The sequence below is a fragment of the Salvelinus alpinus genome, chromosome 11, assembly GCF_045679555.1.
Source record: "Salvelinus alpinus chromosome 11, SLU_Salpinus.1, whole genome shotgun sequence".
NCBI classification, from domain to species: domain Eukaryota; kingdom Metazoa; phylum Chordata; class Actinopteri; order Salmoniformes; family Salmonidae; genus Salvelinus; species Salvelinus alpinus.
The window spans coordinates 51,312,991-51,338,722 of NC_092096.1; the positions used below are offsets into that span (position 1 = coordinate 51,312,991).

The window sequence follows — 25,732 nt, forward strand, 5'->3', positions numbered from 1 at the left end:
CCACACAATGTCGTTGAACTAGGTCTCTCACTTTAGGTGTAAGTTACATACCTCCAAGTCTACTCTGAATTTGCTGTAGTTATTTCAGTTCCTAGAACTTTAGATGGATATCATGTCAGGGGTCATTTATTTATTGATAGAAAATCTTTATTTAGAAGTTGCTGATTGAAGTACAAAAGTAAGAATAATGTATTGTCTGTGAATTTATAGAAGTACTGTAGTTATGTTTACAGCTTCCAATTGACTTCTAGACTTATAAAATGTCTAGGGAAAAGTAAACACAGTGTTTCACAGTGAGGATTTTTATTCAAAGAACCATCCCTTTAACAGATCCTTAACATGTTTAGTTGTTCACTGTTTAGCCTAAAGTTTGACCAGGGAAAACTCTGGGCTGTAGTTATACAGTATATAGGCCATCATTTGGGTCTCAGAATTTTTCCTGTTAAGATCACACCGTGAGGAACAACTCAGGCCCTATTCAAGTGACTAAACTGTGACTGGTCAACCTCTGAGCAGAAGGGGGGACGTCATGTCATGGTTGTGTCTTAAATGCACTCCAACATACTTTTGACCGAAGCTCTATGGTCCCTGGTCAAAAGGTAGTGCATGGGCCTCTGTTCAAAGTTAGTGCACTCCCTACATAGTGTCAAAAGTAGTGCACTATAGATCGTGTCAAAATTAGTGCGCTCTAGGAATTGGGTGGCATTTGGCATGTAGCCCATGTCATGTCTCATCTCAGCTATGCTCCACTGCACTGATGATGAGCGGGGCCGCGTTCTTTCCCTCTTGATTGAGACAGGGGCTGAAGATGGGGTACAAACTCTCATTAAAGGTATCCTCAAATGTGAAGAGGTGCGTGTGCTTCTTGACGTCGTAGAACGACACCTGGCCGCCTTCGTAGTCGAGGAAGATCCCGATCTTCTGGGGGTGAGAGGCCAGCTGCAGGGCCAGTCGGGTGGAAGCCAGAGCCTTGACCTCCCCACTTTTCAGCCACAGGCACCAGTACCTATGTGATGAAATGAGATGAGATTATTATTCTTGCTAAATATTACATCCATACAATTATGGGAGTTGATCACTATATATTTCGATTAAAATTAGTTAAGTACTTTGCCACACTGATAAGTCATGATCTCTCCTAAACTGTTTGAATTCCTTTGAATGTGAAGCCCTGTATGTGTTTTGTGTATACATTTGTTGAGGGATGTGTAGATTTTGATTTTACTTTTGAATCCTTCAAAATGTATGGAATTTCAATTCAAAAAGTAAAAACATAATAAAAGGGCCCCAGTACCCTCCATCGGGGCTCAGCTTGATCTCTCCCTTCCGGCGGGCCGATGCTCGCACCACGCCCACAGTCCAGGCGGTCTTACGGCCCACATCGACCTCCCAGTAATGGCGCCCCGAGGAGAGGCACTCGCATGCGAGCACGAAGAGGGCGGGGTTGAAGCGGCGAGTGCCTTCTGACTGGTTGTGCTTTCGTTCCTCGTACATCACCTGGCGACCGTCCTCTGACAGGACCAGGTTCCTCTGGGCTGTGCCCGGGTCCAAGAACACCTCACCTGGAGGGGAGGAGCGGAGAGAGAGAAGCGGGTTGAGAACACTACCGGTTCTATTGAGAACAGCATTGATTCTAATGAGAACAGTGTGAGTCCTATTTAGAAGAGGGCCGGTTCTATTGTAACCAGTCTGAGTTCTATTTAAAGCAATGTAAAACACTCTAGAGTAAACAACATATCACTTTCTTTCCACTAATACTGTATAGGTTTGTATCCTTCCAAACTGTTGTGATGACCCAGTGCTGTCACCATGTGGTGCAGAGTAGACAGAGCAGAAAAACTGAGGATCAACAAAGCCTCTGCTAAGGTTAAACTAAAACACAAAGTTGTTACAAAAGAGGAGAATTTATATCCCAATAATCAAACTTGCAAGTCAAATTCCCACCACTCTTTAAAAAGAGAAAAAGGGAACTCTAACTGTACTCACTTGCATAGTTCTGCAGCTTCCTTAGCTCTGTAAAGGAGAGCGAGAGAGACACACACAGTCAGAGACAGAGAGAGGGAGAGAGAGAGAAAGAGGGAGAGAGCGACAGTCAGTCAGAGAGGGAGTCAGAGAGTCAAAGTCACAGCAGACACATGTTGGAATTGGAGGCAAACAGACAGTGCTAATCCCACCACCTGTGGGGGTATCAGTCTGACAGCCTGTTGTTGCCATCTCATTACTGACAGATGGCTGAACTTTGGCATCTACTATACTTCACTATGTATCCCATCTGATGACTCACTCTCTATATAGAGATGCCAGTCTTATGACCTAGATACCTAGATATCTCTGATTGAGTCGCACCTAGACATTGATCTAAGGTCAGTTTTGTGTTTTTCCTGCACTATAGTTGAGGTAAGGATTTGAGGAAGGGAAGCTGATCCTAGATCAGTGCTTATGGCTACAGCTAACTTGTACCTGTAGAGATGGGATTTGGACACATGAAGTGAGTTCACACAACAGGAAGCAAGTGACTATGTTTGTCTCTGGAATTACATCTTTTTAAAACATATTGCTCCGCTTTTTAATAGCGCCTTATACTGCAGGAAGTGCACTACTCTACATGCCAAACAAGGTAAGATTTGCTCTATGTAATAATAGCAGATTTTGCCCACCTTTTCCATACAGCCTCTTGATTTCTTCCTGGAACTTGTCGACGAGAGCACTGACGGATGATTGGATGGTACCCAGGTACAGGTCAGTGTTCACACTCACTCCTGACCAATCAATGGGCTCTGGGAGGAGCGCTAGGGCGGACAGTCTCTGCAGGAGAGGACAAGGTGGGGTTTCAGCAGTGGTGGAAAAAGTACTAAATTGTCATACTTGAGTAAAAGTAAAGATACCTTAATAGAAAATTACTCAAGTAAAAGTGAAAGTCACCCAGTAAAATACTACTTGAGTAAAAGTCTAAAAGTATTTTGTTTTAAGTATACTTAAGTATCAAAGTAAATTGAATTGCTAAAATGTACATAAGTATCAAAATTAAAAGTAAAATAATATATAATTTCAAGTTCCTTATATTAAACAAACCAGATGGCACGATTTTTTATATTTGTTATTGACGGATAGCCAGTGGCACACTCCAACACTCAGACATAATTTACAAAGCATTTGTGTTTAGTGAGTCCTTGATAAGTGTGTGAATTGGACCATTTTCCTGTCAAAATGTAACGAGTACTTTTGGGTGTCAGGGAAAATGTATGGAGTAAGAAGTACATTATTTTCTTGAGGAATGTAGTGAAGTAAAAGTTGCCAAAAATATAAATAGTAAAGTAAAGTACAGATACCCTAAAAAAACAACTTAAGTAGTACTAAACACAGTGTTTAAAGTATTTTTACTTAAGTACTTTACACCACTGGGTTTAAGAGAGAGTGTGGGTCTCTCTCTCTGTGTTTCTGTGTGTATGTATCTCCTCGTTGTGTCATAGCCTACCTGGAGGAAGATGACTTTGTCCTGGTTCTGTGCCAGGGCTTCCAACTCTTCGTTCCTCTTCCTGAGATGACTCAGGTCGCTCTCCAGTCCTCGGGCCAGCTCCTGGGCATGCCTCTCAGCCTCGCGCTTCCTCGTAGCGATCAGCTCCACCAGCTCAGCCTGGCTCTGCTCCACTAGACACTGAAGCTCCGCGTACACCTGCCAGCTCTCCTCCAACTCCTTCTGAGCACTGCTCTGAAGACATAGTAGAGGTTATAGCTAGACATACTGAGAGGTTATAGTGGCATATTGTCGCAAATTGTCGTGCAATTAAACTGAACGTCTTTACGTCAGATCAACATGTTAACAACTCGTCCAAAACTCACTCATCCGCTCCTCACACCTCAGTTTATGCACAACGTGCCTGATACGTTCTTAACCCGAGATTAAGTGGCATACAGAGACACATCTCTAGCTCCTTCTGAGAACCGCTCCGAAGATACATAGAGACGGTAGGAGCGGTTATAGGGACAGAGACATACTGCAGAGACATACCACACCAGAGACATACAGCAACACCTGCCAGCTCTCCTCCAGTTCCTTCTGAGCACTGCTTAATAGTCAGAGATGGACTAGGTTATAAAGACACGCTGCACATAAAGTAGCACACTGCAGCATCAATAGCGATGTACGGCTACAGCTGGCAGCTCTCTCCCAACTCCCTCTGGCCACTGCTCTTAAGACGGGGAGATATGGGAGAGAGGCGTTAGAGTTAAAACACGCAGCAGCCCGAGGTAGGTGTTTGAGTGATGTAAAATAACTCTAAAGCTGTCAAAGCTCTGTTTGGTACACATGCAGCATAACTGGCCTAACCGGTTCGACTGTCTTATAGGCAAATATCTACCTGCTTGAGTTGGAGGAGACAGTACGTGTTTTGTTACGTTTCCTTTCCAAGTCACACGGCACACGTTCATGTGATAAAATATGGAAAGAGTATAATATTACCTAGTTGGAGACATTTGAGGACAAGAGATTGAAAGATTATGAGAGCACAGGAAATCAAAACCTATGAAAAAAACAAACAAAGCAGATCATTACTCCCTTTCTCTAAGTCAGAAAGTCACCCACCAAGATATCCACTCCCTCTGTAACCTCATCCTCATTGTATTTTTAAATACGGGTCAAGCGGACCACAGTCGCACTGCACTCTATTTACAGTCAATATCTGACCAGGAGACTTGTCACCCAGTGTAGCTGTGAACCTAGGCTGGCTTGGTAAATAACCAGCACTGCTTATGAACTTGAGAGCGGTTACATTCCTACAGCCCTATCTCTCAAGCCGTTTACCTAAACAAGTGGCGGGGTGGCCGTTTTGTTGTGTTTGAATCCCGGATTTCTTCACACAGTAATTCTATCTGCTAACCTCTTTAATCTGCAAAGGGAGTTTCCAGGAGGTTGTAGGTAAGGATTATAGGGTAAAAACAGGGTGAGGGGACACAGGTAAATGTTTGCACTTGCCACACCGGTTAGTCTGCCTAGGCTTAGGGGGTGGACCAGAGACATTACAAAACAACCAAATAATGATTTCTATGGAAGCCTAGAGTAGGGAGAATGTGTTATATGGGGACACTGTGTTATAAGGGGGCACTGTATTGTATGGGACATTATGGGGGGATGTAACGTTCGTCTAATTCTTCCTCCTCGGACGAGGAGAGGCGAGAAGGATCGGACCAAAATGCAGCGTAGGTGGAATACATGATGAAATTTATTTAAAGACGACGAACACGTAACACACTTAAGAAATTACAAAACAAAAAAACGACGTAGACCGACCTGAACATAGAACTTACAATAAACACGAAGAACGCACGAACAGGTACAGACTAGAACAAACGATACAGTCCCGTGTGGTACAAACACTGACACGGAAGACACTCACCCACCAACAAACAGTGAGAACAGCCTACCTTAATATGGTTCTCAATCAGAGGAAACGTCAAACACCTGCCCCTAATTGAGAACCATATCAGGCAACACATTGAACCCAACATAGAAACTAAACAAATACAAAAACAACGGAAAACAGGTCAGGAACGTGACAGAACCCCCCCCTCAAGGTGCGAACTCCGGGCGCACCACCTAAAAATCTAGGGGAGGGTCTGGGTGGGCATCTGTCCGCGGTGGCGGCTCCGGCGCAGGACACCACTCCACCATTGTCTTTGTCCCCCTCCTTAGCGTCCTTTGAGTGGCGATCCTCGCCCACGACCCTGGTCTAGGAACCTTAACAAAGGTCCCCCCTAGATAGAGGAGATAACTCAGGACAGAGAGGTAGCTCAGGACAGAGAGGTAGCTCAGGACAGAGAGGTAGCTCAGGACAGAGAGGCAGCTCAGGACAGAGAGGCAGCTCAGGACAGAGGGGCAGCTCAGGACAGAGGGGCAGCTCAGGACAGAGGGGCAGCTCAGTACAGAGGGGCAGCTCAGGACTGGAGGGCAGCTCAGGACTGGAGGGCAGCTCATGACTGGAGGGCAGCTCATGACTGGAGGGCAGCTCATGACTGGCTGACGGCTCTGGCTGCTCATGGCTGGCGGAAGGCTCTGGCTGCTCATGGCTGGCGGAAGGCTCTGGCTGCTCATGGCTGGCGGAAGGCTCTGGCTGCTCATGGCTGGCGGAAGGCTCTGGCTGCTCATGGCTGGCGGAAGGCTCTCGCTGCTCATGGCTGGCGGAAGGCTCTGGCTGCTCATGGCTGGCGGAAGGCTCTGGCTGCTCCTGGCTGGCGGAAGGCTCTGGCTGCTCCTGGCTGGCGGAAGGCTCTGGCTGCTCCTGGCTGGCGGAAGGCTCTGGCTGCTCCTGTCTGGCGGAAGGCTCTGGCTGCTCCTGTCTGGCGGAAGGCTCTGGCTGCTCCTGTCTGGCGGAAGGCTCTGGCTGCTCCTGTCTGGCGGAAGGCTCTGGCGGCTCCTGTCTGGCAGGCTCTAGCGGCTCCTGTCTGGCGGACGGCTCTAGCGGCTCCTGTCTGGCGGGCGGCTCTAGCGGCTCCTGTCTGGCGGGCGGCTCTGAAGGCTCAGGACAGACGGGCGGCTTTGAAGGCTCAGGACAGACGGGCGGCTCTGAAGGCTCAGGACAGACGGGCGGCTTTGAAGGCTCAGGACAGACGGGCGGCTTTGAAGGCTCAGGACAGACGGGCGGCTTTGAAGGCTCAGGACAGACGGGCAGCGCAGGCGGCGCTTGGCAGACGGACAGCTCAGACGGCGTTGGGCAGACGGGCAGTTCAGGCGCCGCTGGGCAGACGGCAGACTCTGGCCGGCTGAGGTGCACTGTAGGCCTGGTGCCGGAACTGGAGGTACCGGGCTAAGGACACGCACCTTAAGGCTAGTGCGGGGAGCAACAACAGGACGCACAGGACTCTGGAGGCGCACAGGAGGCTTGGTGCGTGGTACCGGAACTGGAGGTACTGGGCTGGAGACACGCACCACAGGGCTAGTGCGTGGAGGAGGAACAGGGCTCTGGAGACGCACAGGAGGCTTGGTGCGTGGTGCCGGAACTGGTGGTACCGGGCTGAAGACACGCACCATAGGGCTAGTGCGTGGAGGAGGAACAGGGCTCTGGAGACGCACAGGAAGCCTGGTGCGTGGTGTAAGCACTGGTGGTACTGGGCTGGGGCGGGGAGGTGGCACCGGATATACCGGACCATGCAGGCGTACTGGCTCCCTTGAGCACTGAGCCTGCCCAACCTTACCTGGTTGTATGCTCCCCGTAGCCCGACCAGTGCAGGGAGGTGGAATAACCCGCACTGGGCTGTGTAGGCGAACTGGGGACACCATGCGTAAGGCTGGTGCCATGTATGCCGGCCCGAGGAGACGCACTGGAGACCAGACGTGTTGAGCCGGCTTCATGGCACCTGGCTCAATACTCAATCTAGCCCTGCCAGTGCGGGGAGGTGGAATAACCCGCACCGGGCTATGCACATGTACAGGAGACACCGTGCGCTCTACCGCATAACACGGTGTCTGCCCGTACTCTCGCTCTCCACGGTAAGATCGGGAAGTTGGCGCAGGTCTCCTACCTGACTTCGCCACACAACCCTTTAGCCTCCCCCCCCCTCCCCCCAATACATTTTTGGGCTTGACTAACAGGCTTCCTACCGCGTCGTCGTGCTGCCTCCATTCGCCGGTATCCCTCCTCACACTGCGCCAAAGAATCCCAGGCGGGCTCCGGCTTTCTCCCTGGGTCGATCGACCACCTGTCGATCTCCTCCCACGTAGTGTAGTCCAGATTTTGCTCCTGTTTCCGTGCTGCCTCCTCATACCGCTGCCTCTCGGCTTTAGCTGCCTCCAGCTCTTCACGAGGGCGGCGATATTCTCCAGGTTGTGCCCATGGACCTTTACCGTCCAGTATTTCCTCCCATGTCCAGAAATCCTGCGATCGCTGCTGCTGCTTTTTCCACACCGCTTGGTCCTTGGTTGGTGGGTGTTTCTGTAACGTTCGTCTAATTCTTCCTCCTCCTCGGATGAGGAGAGGCGAGAAGGATCGGACCAAAATGCAGCGTAGGTGGAATACATGATGAAATGTATTTAAAGACGACGAACACGTAACACACTTGAGAAATTACAAAACAATAAAACGACGTAGACCGACCTGAACATAGAACTTACAATAAACACGAAGAACGCACGAACCGGTACAGACTAGAACAAACGATCCAGTCCCGTGTGGTACAAACACTGACACGGAAGACACTCACCCACCAACAAACAGTGAGAACAGCCTACCTTAATATGGTTCTCAATCAGAGGAAACGTCAAACACCTGCCCCTAATTGAGAACCATATCAGGCAACACATTGAACCCAACATAGAAACACATAACATAGACTACCCACCCAGCTCACGCCCTGACCATACTAAACAAATACAAAAACAACGGAAAACAGGTCAGGAACGTGACAGGGGATGCGAATATGTGGATTTATTTTATTTATACATTGTAAGTTTATTCATCCATATGTCCGATCAAGACCAATATTTATTTTACAGAAATAATAGAACCTAAAAAACAAAAAGACAGGGTCAAGAGGTAGTATGACAATCAGCCATAGCTTACTGTAAATCGGGTAGGCAACAGAGTGTTTTTTTATTTGAATGATTTTAGTTTTGGGTGAAAAGAAGACAAAAATCTGCAGGAATTCCGCATTTAAAAAAAAGTCGTGATCGTTTCTCAATGTAATCAAGGTATGAAATGATTGTATTTTCTAATTCAATCTCTTTTTGTGCTTAGTTGTGGTAAAATTGCAGCGTGCAAATTATTATAATTGTGTTCCGGCCACCGACCCTCCGCTCTGACAAAAATCGGCCTGCGGCTGAATCTAGAGGCCTGCCCCTGCTTTACTATTGACTATTGTTGTTTTGCTATGTTTTGCCCTATTGAACACAACCCAGCTCACTCTCACTCAACCAAACAGCACAAAAGACAAAGTTGACGCATTTTGATGACATCAACATTTATACAATGGACTCACTTTGATGATCCGTATGGACTGTTTGATCTCCTCCAGCTTCTTGGTCCGCTCCTTGATCATGTATTTCAGCTCCGACCTCCTCTTGCCCAAATAATTCTGTGTGAGGGTACATTTACATTTTACATTTAAGTCATTTAGCAGACGCTCTTATCCAGAGCGACTTACAAATTGGGTAGGGTTCATATTCATTAAGCATCTCATGGTAGCTAATCTGGGGTCAGTTTTGTCTATTATATCATAAGATTGCATCGACCCTAGATCAGCACCCAGATCCAAGAGATACTGTTTAATACTCTACATTATATACATAAGGCAGGTTTACTGGACTTCAATTACCAATTTTTACCAAACAATTTTTCACATGTAAAGATACAAGCTGATATGGAGTAGTCTATGGGCTATAAACAGCTGTAGAGTTAAACAATAAGGCACGGGGGGAGGGTTGGTATATGGCCAATATACCATGGCCAAGGGCTGTTCGTATGCACAACGCAACACGGATTGTCTGGATACAGCCCTCAGCCGTGGTATATTGGCCATATAGCACAAACCCTGAGGTGCCTTATTGCTATTATAAACTGGTTACCAACGTAATTAGAGCAGTAAAAATGTATGTTTGTTACGAGGAGTGGAACAATGGAATCCAAGAGCAGACTCAGACGAGGAGACTGGGATGAAGTAACCAAGGTAGTTAATGAAACACAGGGGGAAGACGGAGTGCAGGCCAGGGGAAGCTCGGGTGGGTTGCAGGAAACCAGGTGTGGAGGCTGAGGCTGGAGCGAGAGGGGTTGGGACAGGGTAAGCAGGTCCGGAGGGGAATCCAGGACAGAGTAGCAGGATGACGAGACGTGGAACTGGAGACAGGGACCAGAGTCAGAGCGGGCGGAATGAGCAGAGATTACGATCTGGCAGTGTGGAAGTGGCAGGGCTGAGTATTTGTAGAGGTCTTGATTAAGGAACAGGTTGCAGCTGGTGGGGATCTGCTCTCCAGCACACCTGTCTCTAACCCAGAGCACACTCAAAGGGTGACATACCTGACGAGGCGTTGCTGAGGGTGTTGTGGGCATATTCAACCCAGTGTAGCTGAGCGCTCCAGGCGGAAGGGTTAGCAGAAGTCACGCAGCGTATGGCAGTCTCCATCTCTTGGTTGGCCCGTTCGGTCTGGCCGTTGGTCTGGGGGTGATATCCAGAAGTAAGACTGACATTGATACCAAGAGCTGAACAGAAGGATCTACATACCTGTGAGGTAAACTGGGGGCCTCTGTCGGAAATGAAGTCAGTGGGGATGCCATGCAGACGAAACACATGGGATACTAACAGGTCCACAGTCTCCCTAGAGGACGGGAGCTTGGGGAGGGGAATGAAGTGAGCCACTTTGGAAAACCTGTCAATAATGGTGAGGATGACGGAGTTACCATTAGATGGGGGAAGGCCAGTGATGAAGTCCAGAGCCATGTGTGACCAGGGGCAACTGGGTATTGGAAGAGCGTGGAGCAGACCAGAAGTGGGGTTGGTGGAGGTTTTGTTCAGGGCACAAACCAAACAGGCTGAGACAAACTCCCGGACATCTCTCTACATGGTGTCCCTGAAAAATGCGCTGACGCAGGAAGGCGAGGGTCCGGTTCATACCAGGGTGACAGGTGAGGTGGGTAGAATGGCCCCACTGAAAAACATCAGAGCGAACATAATCAGGAACAAACAGAGCATTACTAGGACCGTTAACCGGGGTCAGGCTGGTTCTGCTGAGCCTGGCGGATACGGGACTCGATCTCCCAGGTGACAGCGGCAACAATGCAGGTGGGTGGCACAATGGCTTCTGGCTCGGTACCCGTGTTGTCGGTGGTGAGCTGGCGAGAGAGGGCATCAGGCTTGGTATTCTTCGAACCGGGGCGAGAGAGATTAAACAAACGGCTACTGGGAAGAGGTGCTCTAGGCTGGAGGTCAATGGCGCAGTCATACGGCCGATGAGGCGGCAGCGACAGGGCGTGGTGCTTGCTGAACACAGTCGCTAGATCATGATACTCGGGAGGAAGTGATGACAGGTCCGGAGGGTCTGGAATGGACTGGGGCACAGACAAGGCAGGGGCATAACGTAGACAATTTCAGTGTCAAAATGAACTCCAAGTGGTTACCCTTCCGGCGGTCCAGTCAATCTGTGGGTTGTGTAGTTTTAACCATGGATGGCCAAGTACCAGGGGAGAGTGAGGACAGTTGATTATGTGGAAACTGATCTTTTCCTGGTGGTCTCCATATAGACGCAGGATGACAGGGATGGTTCTCTCACAGACATGGGCGAGGAGCTGTCCGTTGAGAGCGCTGGCATCGAGAGGTGAATCGAGTGGGACAGTGTCCAGGCCCAACTGGGTAATGACACCTCGGTCCAGGAAGCTCTCGTCGGTGCCCGAAACAATGAAAACAGACAGAGGAAAAGCCTGGCTCTGCCACACAATGTTGCATTCAAGCAGGGGTCTGGGGGGAGATAGGCAGGCGATATGGCTCAACAGTATATGGACGCAGGGAAAAAGTGGAGACAAAGTGACCAACCTGGCCACAATATAGGCAGCTCCTAGCGTCGATTCGCCACTACCTCTTCTGAAGAGAGACGGGCCCGGCCGAGCTGCATGGGTTCCGGATCTGGCAGAGGCTTGGAAAGGGATGCAGTCGGAGACGGTGGATAAGGCACTGAAGCAGATGTTATCGGGCATGCAACCCTACCTACCCTTTCCCTCCGACGCTCACGGAGACGGTTGTCGATGCGGAGAGCGAGAGAGATGAGTTCATCAAGTCCATCGGGCTCATCCCTGGACATCAACTCATCCTTGAGGGTCTCAGTGAGCGCGTTCCGGAATGCTCCCTGAAGGGCCTCCTCATTCCAGCCACTCTTAGTGACAAAGGTGCGAAACTCACATGCCATCTCAGCAACACTATGGGAGCCTTGACGGAGGGACAGGAGTCGATTAGCAGCATCCTTACCGCAGACCATGTGGTCGAAGACTGTCTTCATCTCCTATGTGAATCTGGAGTAGGAGAAGCAGATGGGGGACTGTCTCTCCCATACCGCCGTGGCCCAGGAAAGCGCTGCTCCATGGAGGCAGCCGAGAGCAGACTCAGATGAGGAGACTGGGATGAAGTAACCAAGGTATTCATTAAAATACAGGGGGAAGATGGAGTGCAGGCCAGGGGAAGCTCGGGTGGGTTGCAGGAAACCAGGTGTGGAGGCTGAGGCTGGAGCGAGAGGGGTTGGGACAGGGTAAGCAGGTCCGGAGGGGAATCCAAGGGAGTAGTAGAGTGGGTATTCCAGGACAGAGTAGCAGGATGACGAGACGTGGAACTGGAGACAGGGACCAGAGTCAGAGCGGGCTGACTCCAGCACACCTGTCTCCGCCCACACACACGCACACGCACACACACACGCACACGCACACACACACACGCACACACACACACACACACACACACACACACACACACACACACACACACACACACACACACACACACACACACACACACACACACACACACACACACACACACACACACACACACACACACACACACACACACACACACACACACACACACACACACACACACACACACACACAGAGATGGGGAGAGGGAGAGGGAGAGAGTACTGGGGGAGCGGTGGCAGTTCAAGGAGACACAGGATAAGCAGAAGAGGGCGTTGCAGGAGCAGATGTGACAATGTTTTGTCATACCCGAGGTATAAAGTCTGATATACAACGGCTGTCAGCCAATCAGCATTCAGGGATAGAACCACCCAGTTTATATTGTAACTGTTACTTTGGGCATTACTCTATCAATGCACATTTGACCCACGATGGTCTCCAGAGCGCCACAAGACTGCGAGAGAAACAATCTCATCAGCTAAAATGTAAACCTGCTGAGCTAAGGCCTGCCTTTCTATCTGCCTACTGTCCCCCATCCACCCTACCACCCTGTTCTCCCCTGGACTCACCATCTTTTTCTTCCACTCGCGGTCAACAGAGACGATCTCGTGAGTCTTGTGGGTGGCCTCGGCACAGGAGATACAAACACAGCCGTGGTCGTTGCGGCAGTAGACCTCCAGCAGTCGCTCATGCTTCTTACAGATCTTCTCCTCCAGATGATGCACAGGCTCCACGAGGCGGTGAAACGTCAGAGACTTCACCTTCCTGTGTTAACGTTCATTTTAGGTTAGGTGTGCCGGCGGAAACAAAGGAATGGTGTGCTTTTCTGGGCATAGTCATGTAGTCTTTGGTATTTGCAACAAGGAAAAGTGACTCCCGTAAATTACTGCTGCAACAAGATTTTTTGGAATCACCTTTCACCTTTTTTGGAATTCCAAGGACACAACAGGGGATGTTTATCTAAATCTCACAGTTAGATTGACAATGACATAAAACGTGAAAGAAATAAAGAGAAGAAGATAAAAGCAAAGCAATTATTTGTGTTATTTCTCACTTATGATGTCGGAGATGTGCCTCACAGAATGACCCTGGACAGTTGAGACACGACTTCAGTGCCCTCATCTTCCTCCCGATGCACGCATCACACGGCACCTCGCCTGCCCGGGCAAACTCTCCACCCTCCGCCGCAGCTGCTGGTGACTCTCCATGAACCCTGTGACCCGCCACCGGACTCCCAGCCGCCGCACCCCCCTTCGTGTTTGGTGAAACGGCGCCTACTTCGAGGCCCTGGAAGTGGGCAGCGATCTCGGCGAGGACCCGGTTGATGCTGAGCTCCGGCCTCCGGCTGTAGCTCTTCTTACACATGGGGCACAGGAACTTCTTGCTGTGGTCCCAGTAGCCCTTAGGAGGAGGAGGAGCAGAAGAAGAAGGTTATTGATTCATTTTCCTTATAGTCCATGAAAACACACACACACACCCACGAGGGGTTGGAATAACAGCGTCAGTTTCAGCCGCCCCTCATAGCCGGGTTCCTCTCTATTGCGCTAGTTTTTCCTAGCCACTGAACTTTTGCTTCTGCTTTGCCTACTCTGTGGGCTCTAGGCCCAGGTAACTCCAAAGTACTTTGTGATAACTGCTTATGTAACAGGGGCTTTATAAAGTACATGTGGTACCTGCAGACATGCCTTGCAGAAGCTGTGTCCGCATGGGGTAGAGACGGGCTCCACGAAGACCTCCAGGCAGATAGAACACTGGAACGACTCCTCCGACAGGGTGCCCCCCCTCCCTGGGGAACTCACACCTGACGGGGGGAGAGAGAGAGAGAGAGAGAGAGAGAGAGAGAGAGAGAGAGAGAGAGAGAGAGAGAGAGAGAGAGAGAGAGAGAGAGAGAGAGAGAGAGAGAGAGAGAGAGAGAGAGAGAGAGAGATAGAGAGAGAGAGAGAGAGAGAGAGACAGCGTGTGTGGGTGAGTGAGTGTGTAAGCGAGGCAGAGAGAGAAAAAGAGAGGAAAGAGAGAGGAGAGAGGCGAGAGAGAGAGAGTGTTCATGGCTGGTTAACAAAAATGCCAGGAAATTCAAAAGAGCTCAACAGCTCTAACTTCATCCATGCACTACTTCCAATTTTAAACACAAATACAAACACCAACACAAGGCTCGCTCACTCCTATCAGGAAACGGGTTGTGAAAAAGATTGATCCGTATACTTCAGCTGTAAACCGTCCATGGAATGTAGAAATGCAGGCTGTACCTCTACCATGCACCTGCTCTAGGTTTAAAGAACAACTAATCGTCCTGGATGGTACCACACAGTTTGGCTGTGTCTCAAATTGCACCATATTGCCTATTTAGAGCACTCTGGTCAAAGGTAGTGAGTGCACTGTGCCCATATAAACTGATATGACACCAGCCATGTTTCAATAAATGCCTTTTCAACTTCAGATAACGATACTCTTTGAGCAAAACTTCAGCTCCTCAAATACAGGAAGTTTGACATTTTAAAGTGAGAACATATGGCAGAATCACCAATGTCAATTTCTACACAAGTATCATCAAATTCATGCAAAACAATTACCAAAAAAAAGACACTAATAATTCACATTGACTTTCAAACACAATGTGGGACCTTGATCATTTCTCCTCCCACACCATTGAGTCAGACTTATTGTACGTTATGTTCCATACTACATCAATATTTCTTTAAACACACTGATGAAAACTATTCAACCATATACTGTGAAAAAACTCCTATGTCCAAAAAAGTTTACAATCATTACTGGTAACCAATTCGAGGATAACCTATGAGATTGCCATTATATAACAGGCCTATGAAAGGGATCAAAGGTCACTATATATAAAGGTATATAACTTACTCTGCATGCTGATGAAGTTTTCCTGATTTTCTTGTGTGAGTTCACACAGTGCCGTGTCTCTGTACAGTCCTCTGGGTGTTGGAGCCCCACACCACTGTATTGTACTATACAGGCCGTCTGTCTATGTAAATCCACAACAGGTTTTGGCCCTGTGAAAACGAACTCACTACAGTGCCCCACCCGCTCTCTCTCTCAACATCACATGCCTTGCAGTATCTCTTTCCCCCTCTTCTTTTGCTCTGAGTAATATGCACTCTGTGGGTGTGTCCAAACTTCACCTGGGCCTGTATTTACAAAGCAGAAGTGCTGATCTAGGATCAGGCCCCTTTGTCCACATAATCATATTCATTATGGTTAAAATGCAAAGCTGATCCTAGATCAGCAATCCTAATCAGATGCTTTATGACTACAGTACCTAGTAGAAAAGTTGTGCCTCCCTCATCTCCACCTTTTCTCACACCCTCCTCCTCCCAATAGCCAGAAATCACAATGGGCGTGTAGACATCTACTAATCACTTTCCCTCATAAATATCTACTCAATATTATTTGTAGATCAGTCTGTCACAATTTACCCAAGATACATCACGGTTTTGATGCTTTCGAACACAGCCAAGCACTCCAGAAGCAAGTCTGATTAATCAGGCTGTAATACACAATGAATCGGTATATACAGCCTGAAACTAATGTCTGCAAAATCGTGTAAATGTTCCTTACAAGCCAGAATATTTCATACAATTACATTTGAACTTACTCTACCAGTTGTCTGTGAGGTTTCTCCTTCAGCTGCTTGAAATTTGATACAAAATATCCACAGGAAAGTATTGCTTACCCAACTTTTTAGAGCCTGTAGATATATGGTTCAATAGGTATGTGGTTCAATTCGGCACTGAGGTAAAATTAGTTTTATATTGGATATTTGGTTTTCTCTTGTAAATAGCTATTGAACCAAGCATGCCATGGCAAAGAAAATGGTCTATTCTGAATCAGGGGAGGATGGAGAACAATCCACCCTTTATTCAAACAAGGGACCTCTGGCTTTCTCATTCAATGTTTTTTTTAGAAGGAGGCGAAGAGAGATGAAAGAGGGCACGAGGAGTATGCAAATAAGATTCTCCCTTTTAATCTGTTCAGGATGCTCATTTAGAGAAAGCTTAGGTTGGTGTGACATTTTGACACTGTGTTTTGAAAAGTAGGGGCCAAAATTTCTGCTCAAATATTTTTTATTGAACACACACAAGAATGGTGTATAGGTACTTTGTAGAAAAGACTGCATGGTCAGAACTAGAAGCACAAGCATTTCGCTACACTCGCATTACGATCTGCTAACCATGTGTATGTGACAAATACAATTTTATTTTATTTGAAGTATGCAATTCGTATATACAGTAAACATACAAGAGCAGACAGATACAAAAAGACCCAGAGTTTGAGGTAAAAAATAAATAACACAAAATAAAATACAGTGCCTTCGGAAAGTATTCAGACGCCATGACTTTTTCCACATTTTGTTACGTTACAGCCCTATTCTAAAATGGATTAAATAACAAAAAAATGCTCATCAATCTACACACAATACCCCATAATGACGAAGCGAAAACAGGTTTTTAAGATGTTGGTAAATGTATTAAAAATAAAAAACAGAAATACCTTATTTACATAAGTATTCAGACCCTTTGCTATATGATTCGAAATTGAGCTCAGGTGCATCCTGTTTTCATTGAACATCCTTGAGATGTTTCGAAAACTTGAATGAAGTCCACCTGTGGTAAATTCAATTGATTGGACATGATTTAGAAAGGCACACACCTGTCTATACAAGGCCCACAGTTGACAGCGCATGTCAGAGCAAAAACCAAGCCATGAGATCAACAAATTGTCCGTAGAGCTCCAAGACAGGATTGTGTCGAGGCAAAGATCTGGGGAAGGGTACCAAAACATATCTGCAGCATTGAAGGTCCCCAAGAACACAGTGGCCTCTATCGTTCTTAAATGGAAGGAGTTTGAAACCACCAAATCTCTTCCTAGAGCTGGCCGCCCAGCCAAACTGAGCAATCAGGGAAGAAGGGCTTTGGTCAGGGAGGTGACAAAAACCCTAACACTCTGACAGAGCTCTAGAATTCCTCGGTGAAGATGGGAGAACCTTCCAGAAGGACAACCATCTTTGCAACACCACCAATCAGGCCTTTATGGTAGAGTGGCCAGACAGAAGCCACTCCTCAGTTAAAGGCACATGATAGCCCACTTGGAGTTTGCCAAAAGGCACCTAAAGACTCTCAGGCCATGAGAAAGATGGCCTGAATGCCAAGCGTCACGTCTGGAGGAAACTTGGCACCATCCTTATGGTGAAGCATGGTGGTGGCAGCATCATGCTTTTGGGATGTTTTTCAGTGGCAGGGACTGCGAAACTAGTCAGGAATGAGGCAAAGATGGACAGAGCAAAGTACAGAAAGATCCTTGATGAAAACCTGCTCCAGAGTGCTCAGGACCTCAGACTGAGACGAAAGTTCACCTTCCAACAGGACAACGACCCTAAGCACACAGCCAAGACAATGCAGGAGTGGCTTCGGGACAAGTCTCTGAATGCCTTGAGTGGCCCAGCCAGAGCCTGGACTTGAACCAGGCTCTGTTTTTTTATGTGTTATTTCTTACATCGGTACCCCAGGTAATCTTAGGTTTCATTACATACAGTCGGGAGGAACTACTGAATATACGATTAACGTCAACTCATCATCGTTCCTACCAGGAATATGACTTTCCCGAAACGGATCCAGTGTTTTGCCTTCCACCCAATACAATGGATCTGATCCCAGCCGGCGACCCTGTGCGACGCCGTAAAAGGGGCAAACGAGGCGGTCTCGTGGTCAGGCTTCGGAGACGGGCACATCGCGCTCCACTCCCTAGCATACTACTCGCCAATGTCCAGTCTCTTGACAATAAGGTTGATGAAATCCGAGCACGGGTAGCATTCCAGAGAGACATCAGGGATTGCAACGTGCTCTGCTTCACGGAAACATGGCTAACTCAAGAGACGCTAACGGAGTCGGTGCAGCCAGCTGGTTTCTTCATGCATCGCGCCGACAGAAACAAACATCTTTCTGGTAAGAAGAGGGGCGGGGGGGTATGCCTTATGATTAACGAGACGTGGTGTGATCATCATAACAACACACAGGAACTCAAGTCATTCTGTTCACCTGATCTAGAACTCCTCACAATCAAATGTCGACCGCATTATCTACCAAGGGAATTCTCTTCAATCATAATCACAGCCGTATATATTCCCCCCCAAGCAGACACATCGATGGCCCTGAACGAACTTTATCTGACTCTTTGTAAACTGGAAACCACACACCCTGAGGCTGCATTCATCGTAGCTGGGGATTTTAACAAGGCTAATCTAAAAACAAAACTCCCTAAATTCTATCAGCATATCGATTGTGCTACCAGGGCTGGAAAAACCCTAGATCATTGTTATACTAATTTCCGCGACGCATATAAGGCCCTCCCCCGCCCCCCTTTCGGAAAAGCTGACCACGACTCCATTTTGTTGATTCCAGCCTACAAACAGAAACTAAAACAACAAGCTCCCGCGCTCAGGTCTGTTCAACGCTGGTCCGACCAATCTGAATCCACGCTTCAAGACTGCTTCGATCACGCGGATTGGAATATGTTCCGCATTGCGTCCAACAACAATATTGCCGAATATGCTGATTCGGTGAGCGAGTTCATTAGGAAGTGCATTGACGATGTCGTACCCACAGCAACGATTAAAACATTCCCAAACCAGAAACCGTGGATTGACGGCAGCATTCGCGTGAAACTGAAAGCGCGAACCACTGCTTTTAACCAGGGCAAGGTGACCGGAAGCATGACCGAATACAAACAGTGTAGCTATTCTCTCCGCAAGGCAATCAAACAGGCTAAGTCCCAGTACAGAGACAAAATCGAGTCGCAATTCAACAGCTCAGACACAAGAGGTATGTGGCAGGGTCTACAGTCAATCACGGATTACAAAAAGAAAACCAGCCCCGTCGCGGACCAGGATGTCTTGCTCCCAGACAGGCTAAACAACTTTTTTGCCCGCTTTGAGGACAATACAGTGCCACTGACACGGCCCCCTACCAAAACCTGCGGGCTCTCCTTCACTGCAGCCGAGGTGAGTAAAACATTTAAACGTGTTAACCCTCGCAAGGCTGCAGGCCCAGACGGCATTCCCAGCCGCGTCCTCAGAGCATGCGCAGACCAGCTGGCTGGTGTGTTTACGGACATATTCAATCAATCCTTATCCCAGTCTGCTGTTCCCACATGCTTCAAGAGGGCCACCATTGTTCCTGTTCCCAAGAAAGCTAAGGTAACTGAGCTAAACGACTACCGCCCCGTAGAACTCACTTCCGTCATCATGAAGTGCTTTGAGAGACTAGTCAAGGACCATATCACCTCCACCCTACCGGACACCCTAGACCCACTCCAATTTGCTTACCGACCCAATAGGTCCACAGACGACGCAATCGCAACCACACTGCACACTGCCCTAACCCATCTGGACAAGAGGAATACCCATGTGAGAATGCTGTTCATCGATTACAGCTCAGCATTTAACACCATAGTACCCTCCAAACTCGTCATCAAGCTCGAGACCCTGGGTCTCGACCCCGCCCTGTGCAACTGGGTCCTGGACTTCCTGACGGGCCGCCCCCAGGTGGTGAGGGTAGGTAACAACATCTCCACCCCGCTGATCCTCAACACTGGGGCCCCACAAGGGTGCGTTCTGAGCCCTCTCCTGTACTCCCTGTTCACCCACGACTGCGTGGCCATGCACGCCTCCAACTCAATCATCAAGTTTGCGGATGACACTACAGTGGTAGGCTTGATTACCAACAACGACGAGACGGCCTACAGGGAGGAGGTGAGGGCCCTCGGAGTGTGGTGTCAGGAAAATAACCTCACACTCAACGTCAACAAAACAAAGGAGATGATTGTGGACTTCAGGAAACAGCAGAGGGAGCACCCCCCTATCCACATCGACGGGTCAGTAGTGGAGAAGGTGGAAAGTTTTAAGTTCCTCGGTGTACACATCACGGACAAACTGAATTGGTCCACCCACACAGACAGCGTTGTGAAGAAGGCGCAGCAGCGCCTCTTCAACCTCAGGAGGCTGAAGAAATTCGGCTTGTCACCAAAAGCACTCACAAACTTCTACAGATGCACAATCGAGAGCATCCTGTCGGGCTGTATCACCGCCTGGTACGGCAACTGCTCCGCCCACAACCGTAAGGCTCTCCAGAGGGTAGTGAGGTCTGCAGAACGCACCACCGGGGGCAAACTACCTGCCCTCCAGGACACCTACACCACCCGATGTCACAGGAAGGCCATAAAGATCATCAAGGACAACAACCACCCAAGCCACTGCCTGTTCACCCCGCTATCATCCAGAAGGCGAGGTCAGTACAGGTGCATCAAAGCAGGGACCGAGAGACTGAAAAACAGCTTCTATCTCAAGGCCATCAGACTGTTAAACAGCCACCACTAACATTTAGCGGCCGCTGCCAACATACTGACTCAACTCCAGCCACTTTAAAAATGGGAATTGATGGAAATTATGTAAAAATGTACCACTAGCCACTTTAAACAATGCCACTTAATATAATGTTTACATACCCTACATTACCCATCTCATATGTATATACTGTACTCTATATCATCTACTGCATCTTGCCATCTTTATGTAATACATGTACCACTAGCCACTTTAAACTATGCCACTTTATGTTTACATACCCTACAGTACTCATCTCATATGTATATACCGTACTCTATACCATCTACTGCATCTTGCCATGCCGTTCTGTACCACCACTCATTCATATATCTTTATGTACATATTCTTTATCCCTTTACACTTGTGTGTGTGTATAAGGTAGTAGTTGTGGAATTGTTAGGTTAGATTACTTGTTGGTTATTACTGCATTGTCGGAACTAGAAGCACAAGCATTTCGCTACACTCGCATTAACATCTGCTAACCATGTGTATGTGACTAATAAAATTTGATTTGATTTGATTTGATTTGATTTGAACCCGATGGAACATCTCTGGAGAGAAAATAGCTGTGCAGCAACGCTCCCCATCCAACCCGACAGAGCTTGAGAGGATCTTTAGTGAAGAATGGGAGAAACTCCCCAAATACAGGTGTGCCAAGCTTGTAGCGTCATACCCAAGAAGACCCGAGGCTGTAATCGCTGCCAAAGATGCTTCAACAAAGTACTGAGTAAAGGGTCTGAACACTTATATAAATGTGATATTTCAGTTTTTGTTTTTAATACATTTGCAAAAAAATTATAAAACCAAATTTTCTATGTCATTATGGGGTATTGTGTGTAGATTGATGAGGAAAAATAACAATTGAAAACATTGTTGAATAAGGCTGTATCCTAACAGAATGTGGAAAAAGTCAAGGGGTCTGAGGCATTGTACATACATATATAAATACATCACATTCCTTTACAAATGATATATACATATATTCACATAAACACATACATACCCAGACCAACCAAGATCTTAAGGTCTGGCACGACCCCCCCCCCCAATTTTTTTAAAAATATAATAATAATAATAAGTAAGAATTGAGAAATAAATAAATAGCAACGATGGGGGAATATAAGGACATCCATCCGAAAGTGTCAATGATCAAACCTGGCAAGCCAATCAAACAGGCATTGCTCTAAACATGGAAATCCAGCGACAGGTCAATCGTCCAGCCAGAATGAAAGTGAAATGAAAGCTCCGATCGCCCTCCAGTGGCCTGACCAGTGTCCTACATGTCCGGGAACAACAATAACATGTCAATCGGCAGCCCTTACTAAAACAGTTGAATAAGATTTCCCCCGCTATGACACATTATGGATTAGAGTCCATGAGGAGAACCTAGCACGCAATGACCTGTACAGGGGACTGGTGTGTATTCCCGGATAAACTTCTCTTCGTCCAAAACCGAGGAGAGACAAATCTTCTCAGGAGTCTAATTCTGAGTCTGGCAGGGAAGAGAAAGGTTGGGGCGAAGATGGAGTCATGACATCCCTGTAGCCAGCGTGCTGCTTTGCCACATCAGGCGCATAATCATCATAGACACGGAAGGGATGTCCTTTATGTAACAGGTTACCCCTCTGAGCCTCACACAGGATAAGATCCTTGGTCTTGAAACTGTGACAACAGATGATTACTGGGCAAGGACGTTGGCCCGGTCCAGGCACGGGGACAAGTGCGCGATGTGCACGGTCCAGCTGCGGATCCGAAGCAAAAACTTCCGATCCCATTGTATCCCTCAGTAGCTCGGCGAAGAAGTCGTGGGGCAAGAGCCGGCCTCCACCCCTTCTGCCAGACCAACAATGCGAAGGTTATGACGTCTGGACCGGCCTTCTAACTCAACCACTTCACGGAAAGCCTCTGCATACTTTCCTGCAAGGCCATTCATAGCTTCTCTAACTCATCGATCCTACCAGCGTTGAATTCAGAAGCTTTCTCAAGGTCCACAATACTCTGGCCCTGTGAAGCAACGGTTCGATTGGTGCTCTCGATTTTGGTGTCCAGTTCAGCAATAGCAGCCTTGAAATCCTCAGCTATAGCAATTCTAGCAATTCCTTCTAGGAATTGTTGCATGTTGCGTTGATATTTGTGTTCAGTGTACATTATACCAACACAATAATCTCCCGAGTAACACCAGTCCACATTGAGAATAGAATCACAAGGTTAATATTGAGGAATACTGAGAAATTCAGCTCATCACTGTACATGGCTTTCTTACACAGTAATAACATTATGCGATTTTATCACCTAACTCTGTTTTAGGGTTGAAAAGTTCTGGTATCTTTACAAGAATTACCTGGTTTTCCAGAAATCCTAGAACTAACAAAACATTTTTTAATCATTCTGTTACATGAACTGGAGATATAACCAGAGGGAGGAGCTCTTTCTTATCATCATGACTTCGACAAGGGGCAAAGAAAGGAAGCACATTCTCCCTGAAAGTACAACCGACGAACAAGTACATATGAGACTTGGTCTCGACGTTGTAAAACGAGACCTGACCGCAGTCGTAATTCACAAACACCCACACTTTTGTAGGCAAGCCGCCAGTAAGGGTGAGAGAAAAGGCAATGTTGGTACAGGCATGGATCTCTTTGCCTTTGATGAGACACAGAGACCACAGGACTTCGTTGGGGTTTGCCACAATGAACTCTTTCCTATTCACCGATTGCCATGCGACTCCTAAGAACCAGTTGGATTTACCTTGCACCCCCACCTGAAACATATAATGTGCCTGTTATTGAACTGGTTTCCAATAACTTTCCCAAAACTCCCCGGGTTTCCAGAAATCCTGATGCCAGGAATCTTTCAACTGGGCTTTCTGAAAAGCCAGTGATGTTTTTGAAGTTAGTGGTTTTTGCAGCACTAGATGACATGTTATGTCTTCTGTGATGATGTGTTACAGAATATGTGACATTATGCTGTCTGCCTTTTTAAACTTTTCTATTGTGTGTGACGTGGAGCTTGTGATGCAAAACCAAATAATAAAGTAACATGTCATCTCTTCTCATCTCACCTCCCAATAGTGTTTTCCAGAGCTGAACTAGTCTTAATCAAAGACACAAACATCTTTGATGAATCTTTCTTGGTTTTGTTAACCTTCTATTTCTTTGGTGATTTCAAGACTTCTTTCCCATCTAGAGAGACGGAATGCATTACTCGGAATGCATACATTGGATTAGTATTTAATACACAATACAGTGCATACACTCCGTTCAAAGGTTTGGGGTCACTTAGAAATGTCCTTGTTTTTGAGAGAAAAGCACTTTTTTTGTCCATTTAAAATAACATCAAATTGATCAGAAATACAGTGTACACATTGTTAATGTTGTAAATGACTATTGTAGCTGGAAACGGCAGATTTTTTAAATGGAATATCTATATAGGCGTACAGAGGCCCATTATCAGCAACCATCACTCTTGTGTTCCAATGGCACATTGTGTGAGCTAATCCAAGTTTATAATTTTAAAAGGCTAATTGATCATTAGAAAACCATTTTGCAATTATGTTAGCAAAGCTGAAAACTGATTAAAGAATCCATAACACTGGACTTCTTTAGACTGGTTGAGTATCTGGAGCATCAGCATTTCTGGGTTCTGAAACTCGTCAGTCTATTCTTGTTCTGAGAAATGAAGGCTATTCCATGCGAGAAGTTGCCAAGAAACTGAAGATCTCATCCAACGCTGTGTACTACTCCCTTCACAGAACAGCGCAAACTGGTTTTAACCAGAATAGAAAGAGGAGGGGGAGGCCCTGGTGCATAACTGAGCAAGAGGACAAGTACATTAGATTGTCTAGTTTGAGAAACAGACGCCTCACAAGTCCTCAACTGGCAGCTTCATTAAATAGTACCCGCATTTGATTAATTGTTCAGCAGTCTATGGCTTGGGGGTAGAAGCTGTTAAGGAGCCTTTTGGTCCTAGACTTGGCGCTCCGGTACTGCTTGCCGTGCGGTAGAAGAGAAAACAATCTATGACTTGGGTGACTGGAGTCTTTGACAATTATTTGGGCTTTTCTCTTACACCACCTTGTATATAGGTCCTGGACGGCAGGAATCCTGGCCCCAGTGATGTACTGGACCATACGTACTACCCTCTGTAGAGCCTTACGGTCAGATGCCGATGAGTTACCATACCAGGTGGTGATGCAACCGGTCAGGATGCTCTCGATGGTGCAGCTGTATAACTTTTTAAGGATCTGGGGACCCATGCCAAATCTTTTCAGTCTCCTGAGGGGGAAAAGGTGTTGTCGTGCCCTCTTCACGACTGTCTTGGTGTGTTTGGACCATGATAGTTTTTGGTGATGTGGACACATAGGAACTTGAAAAACTCTCGACCCGCTCCACTACAGCCCCGTCGATGTTAATGGGGCCTGTTTCCTGTAGTCCACGATCAGCTCCTTTGTCTTGCTCACATTGAGGGAGAAGTTGTTGTCCTGGCACCACACTGCCAGGTTGATAATGGAATTTATATGTTTAAATTAATGATTAGAATATTCCACCCTGAAACCATATAATTGTATGAAATTGATTAGAATCATAAAATTATATTCTGATGATGTGTGTAGTTTTAGTCAGAATTAGGTTAAAACAATGTATCTGTATAGTGGAAAAACCCAGACTGTCTGAGCAAGACGTAGCTCAGGATTTGAACTTGTATGGGGGGGGGAGGAGGCCGAAGAAAGACACCGAGAACAGTTAGACTGTGTTTGAACCCACCTGGCAGGAACTGAGAAAACTTAGGAGGACAGGGAGGATTTCTCAAGGTTTCTCTAATCTCGGGGGGAATGGAACTGTCGGCAGGGTAGGCATACACAGTGGTGAGAACCATGAAGAAGGATAAAACTCACATACTGTTTGTGTGTATGTATGTGCGTAGGATATCTACTGTTTGTGTGGAAGTA

General features: G+C 47.2%; 1 protein-coding gene across 1 annotated transcript; it reads right to left on the reverse strand.

Annotated features, from left to right (window-relative positions):
• Positions 1-125: 125 nt before the first annotated feature.
• On the reverse strand, positions 126-15,451 carry LOC139534344 (E3 ubiquitin-protein ligase TRIM39-like). The gene is made up of 10 exons (XM_071333420.1): positions 15,249-15,451; positions 14,054-14,181; positions 13,435-13,781; positions 12,950-13,145; positions 8,968-9,063; positions 3,476-3,709; positions 2,658-2,805; positions 1,987-2,013; positions 1,295-1,562; positions 126-1,006 (listed from the first exon to the last, which is right to left on the reverse strand). The coding sequence occupies exons 1-10, from the start codon at positions 15,253-15,255 to the stop codon at positions 736-738; spliced, it is 1,722 nt and encodes a 573-aa protein (XP_071189521.1). The 5' UTR covers positions 15,256-15,451; the 3' UTR covers positions 126-735.
• Between the last annotated feature and the right edge of the window lie 10,281 nt (positions 15,452-25,732).

Coding starts and splice junctions, on each gene's coding strand:
- LOC139534344 (XM_071333420.1), bottom strand. Junction 3,710..8,967: donor AGTCCATACGGATCATCAAA/GTGAGTCCATTG, acceptor CTATGTCTTCAG/AGCAGTGCTCAGAAGGAGTT. Junction 2,014..2,657: donor CAAGAGGCTGTATGGAAAAG/GTGGGCAAAATC, acceptor TCTCCTTTACAG/AGCTAAGGAAGCTGCAGAAC.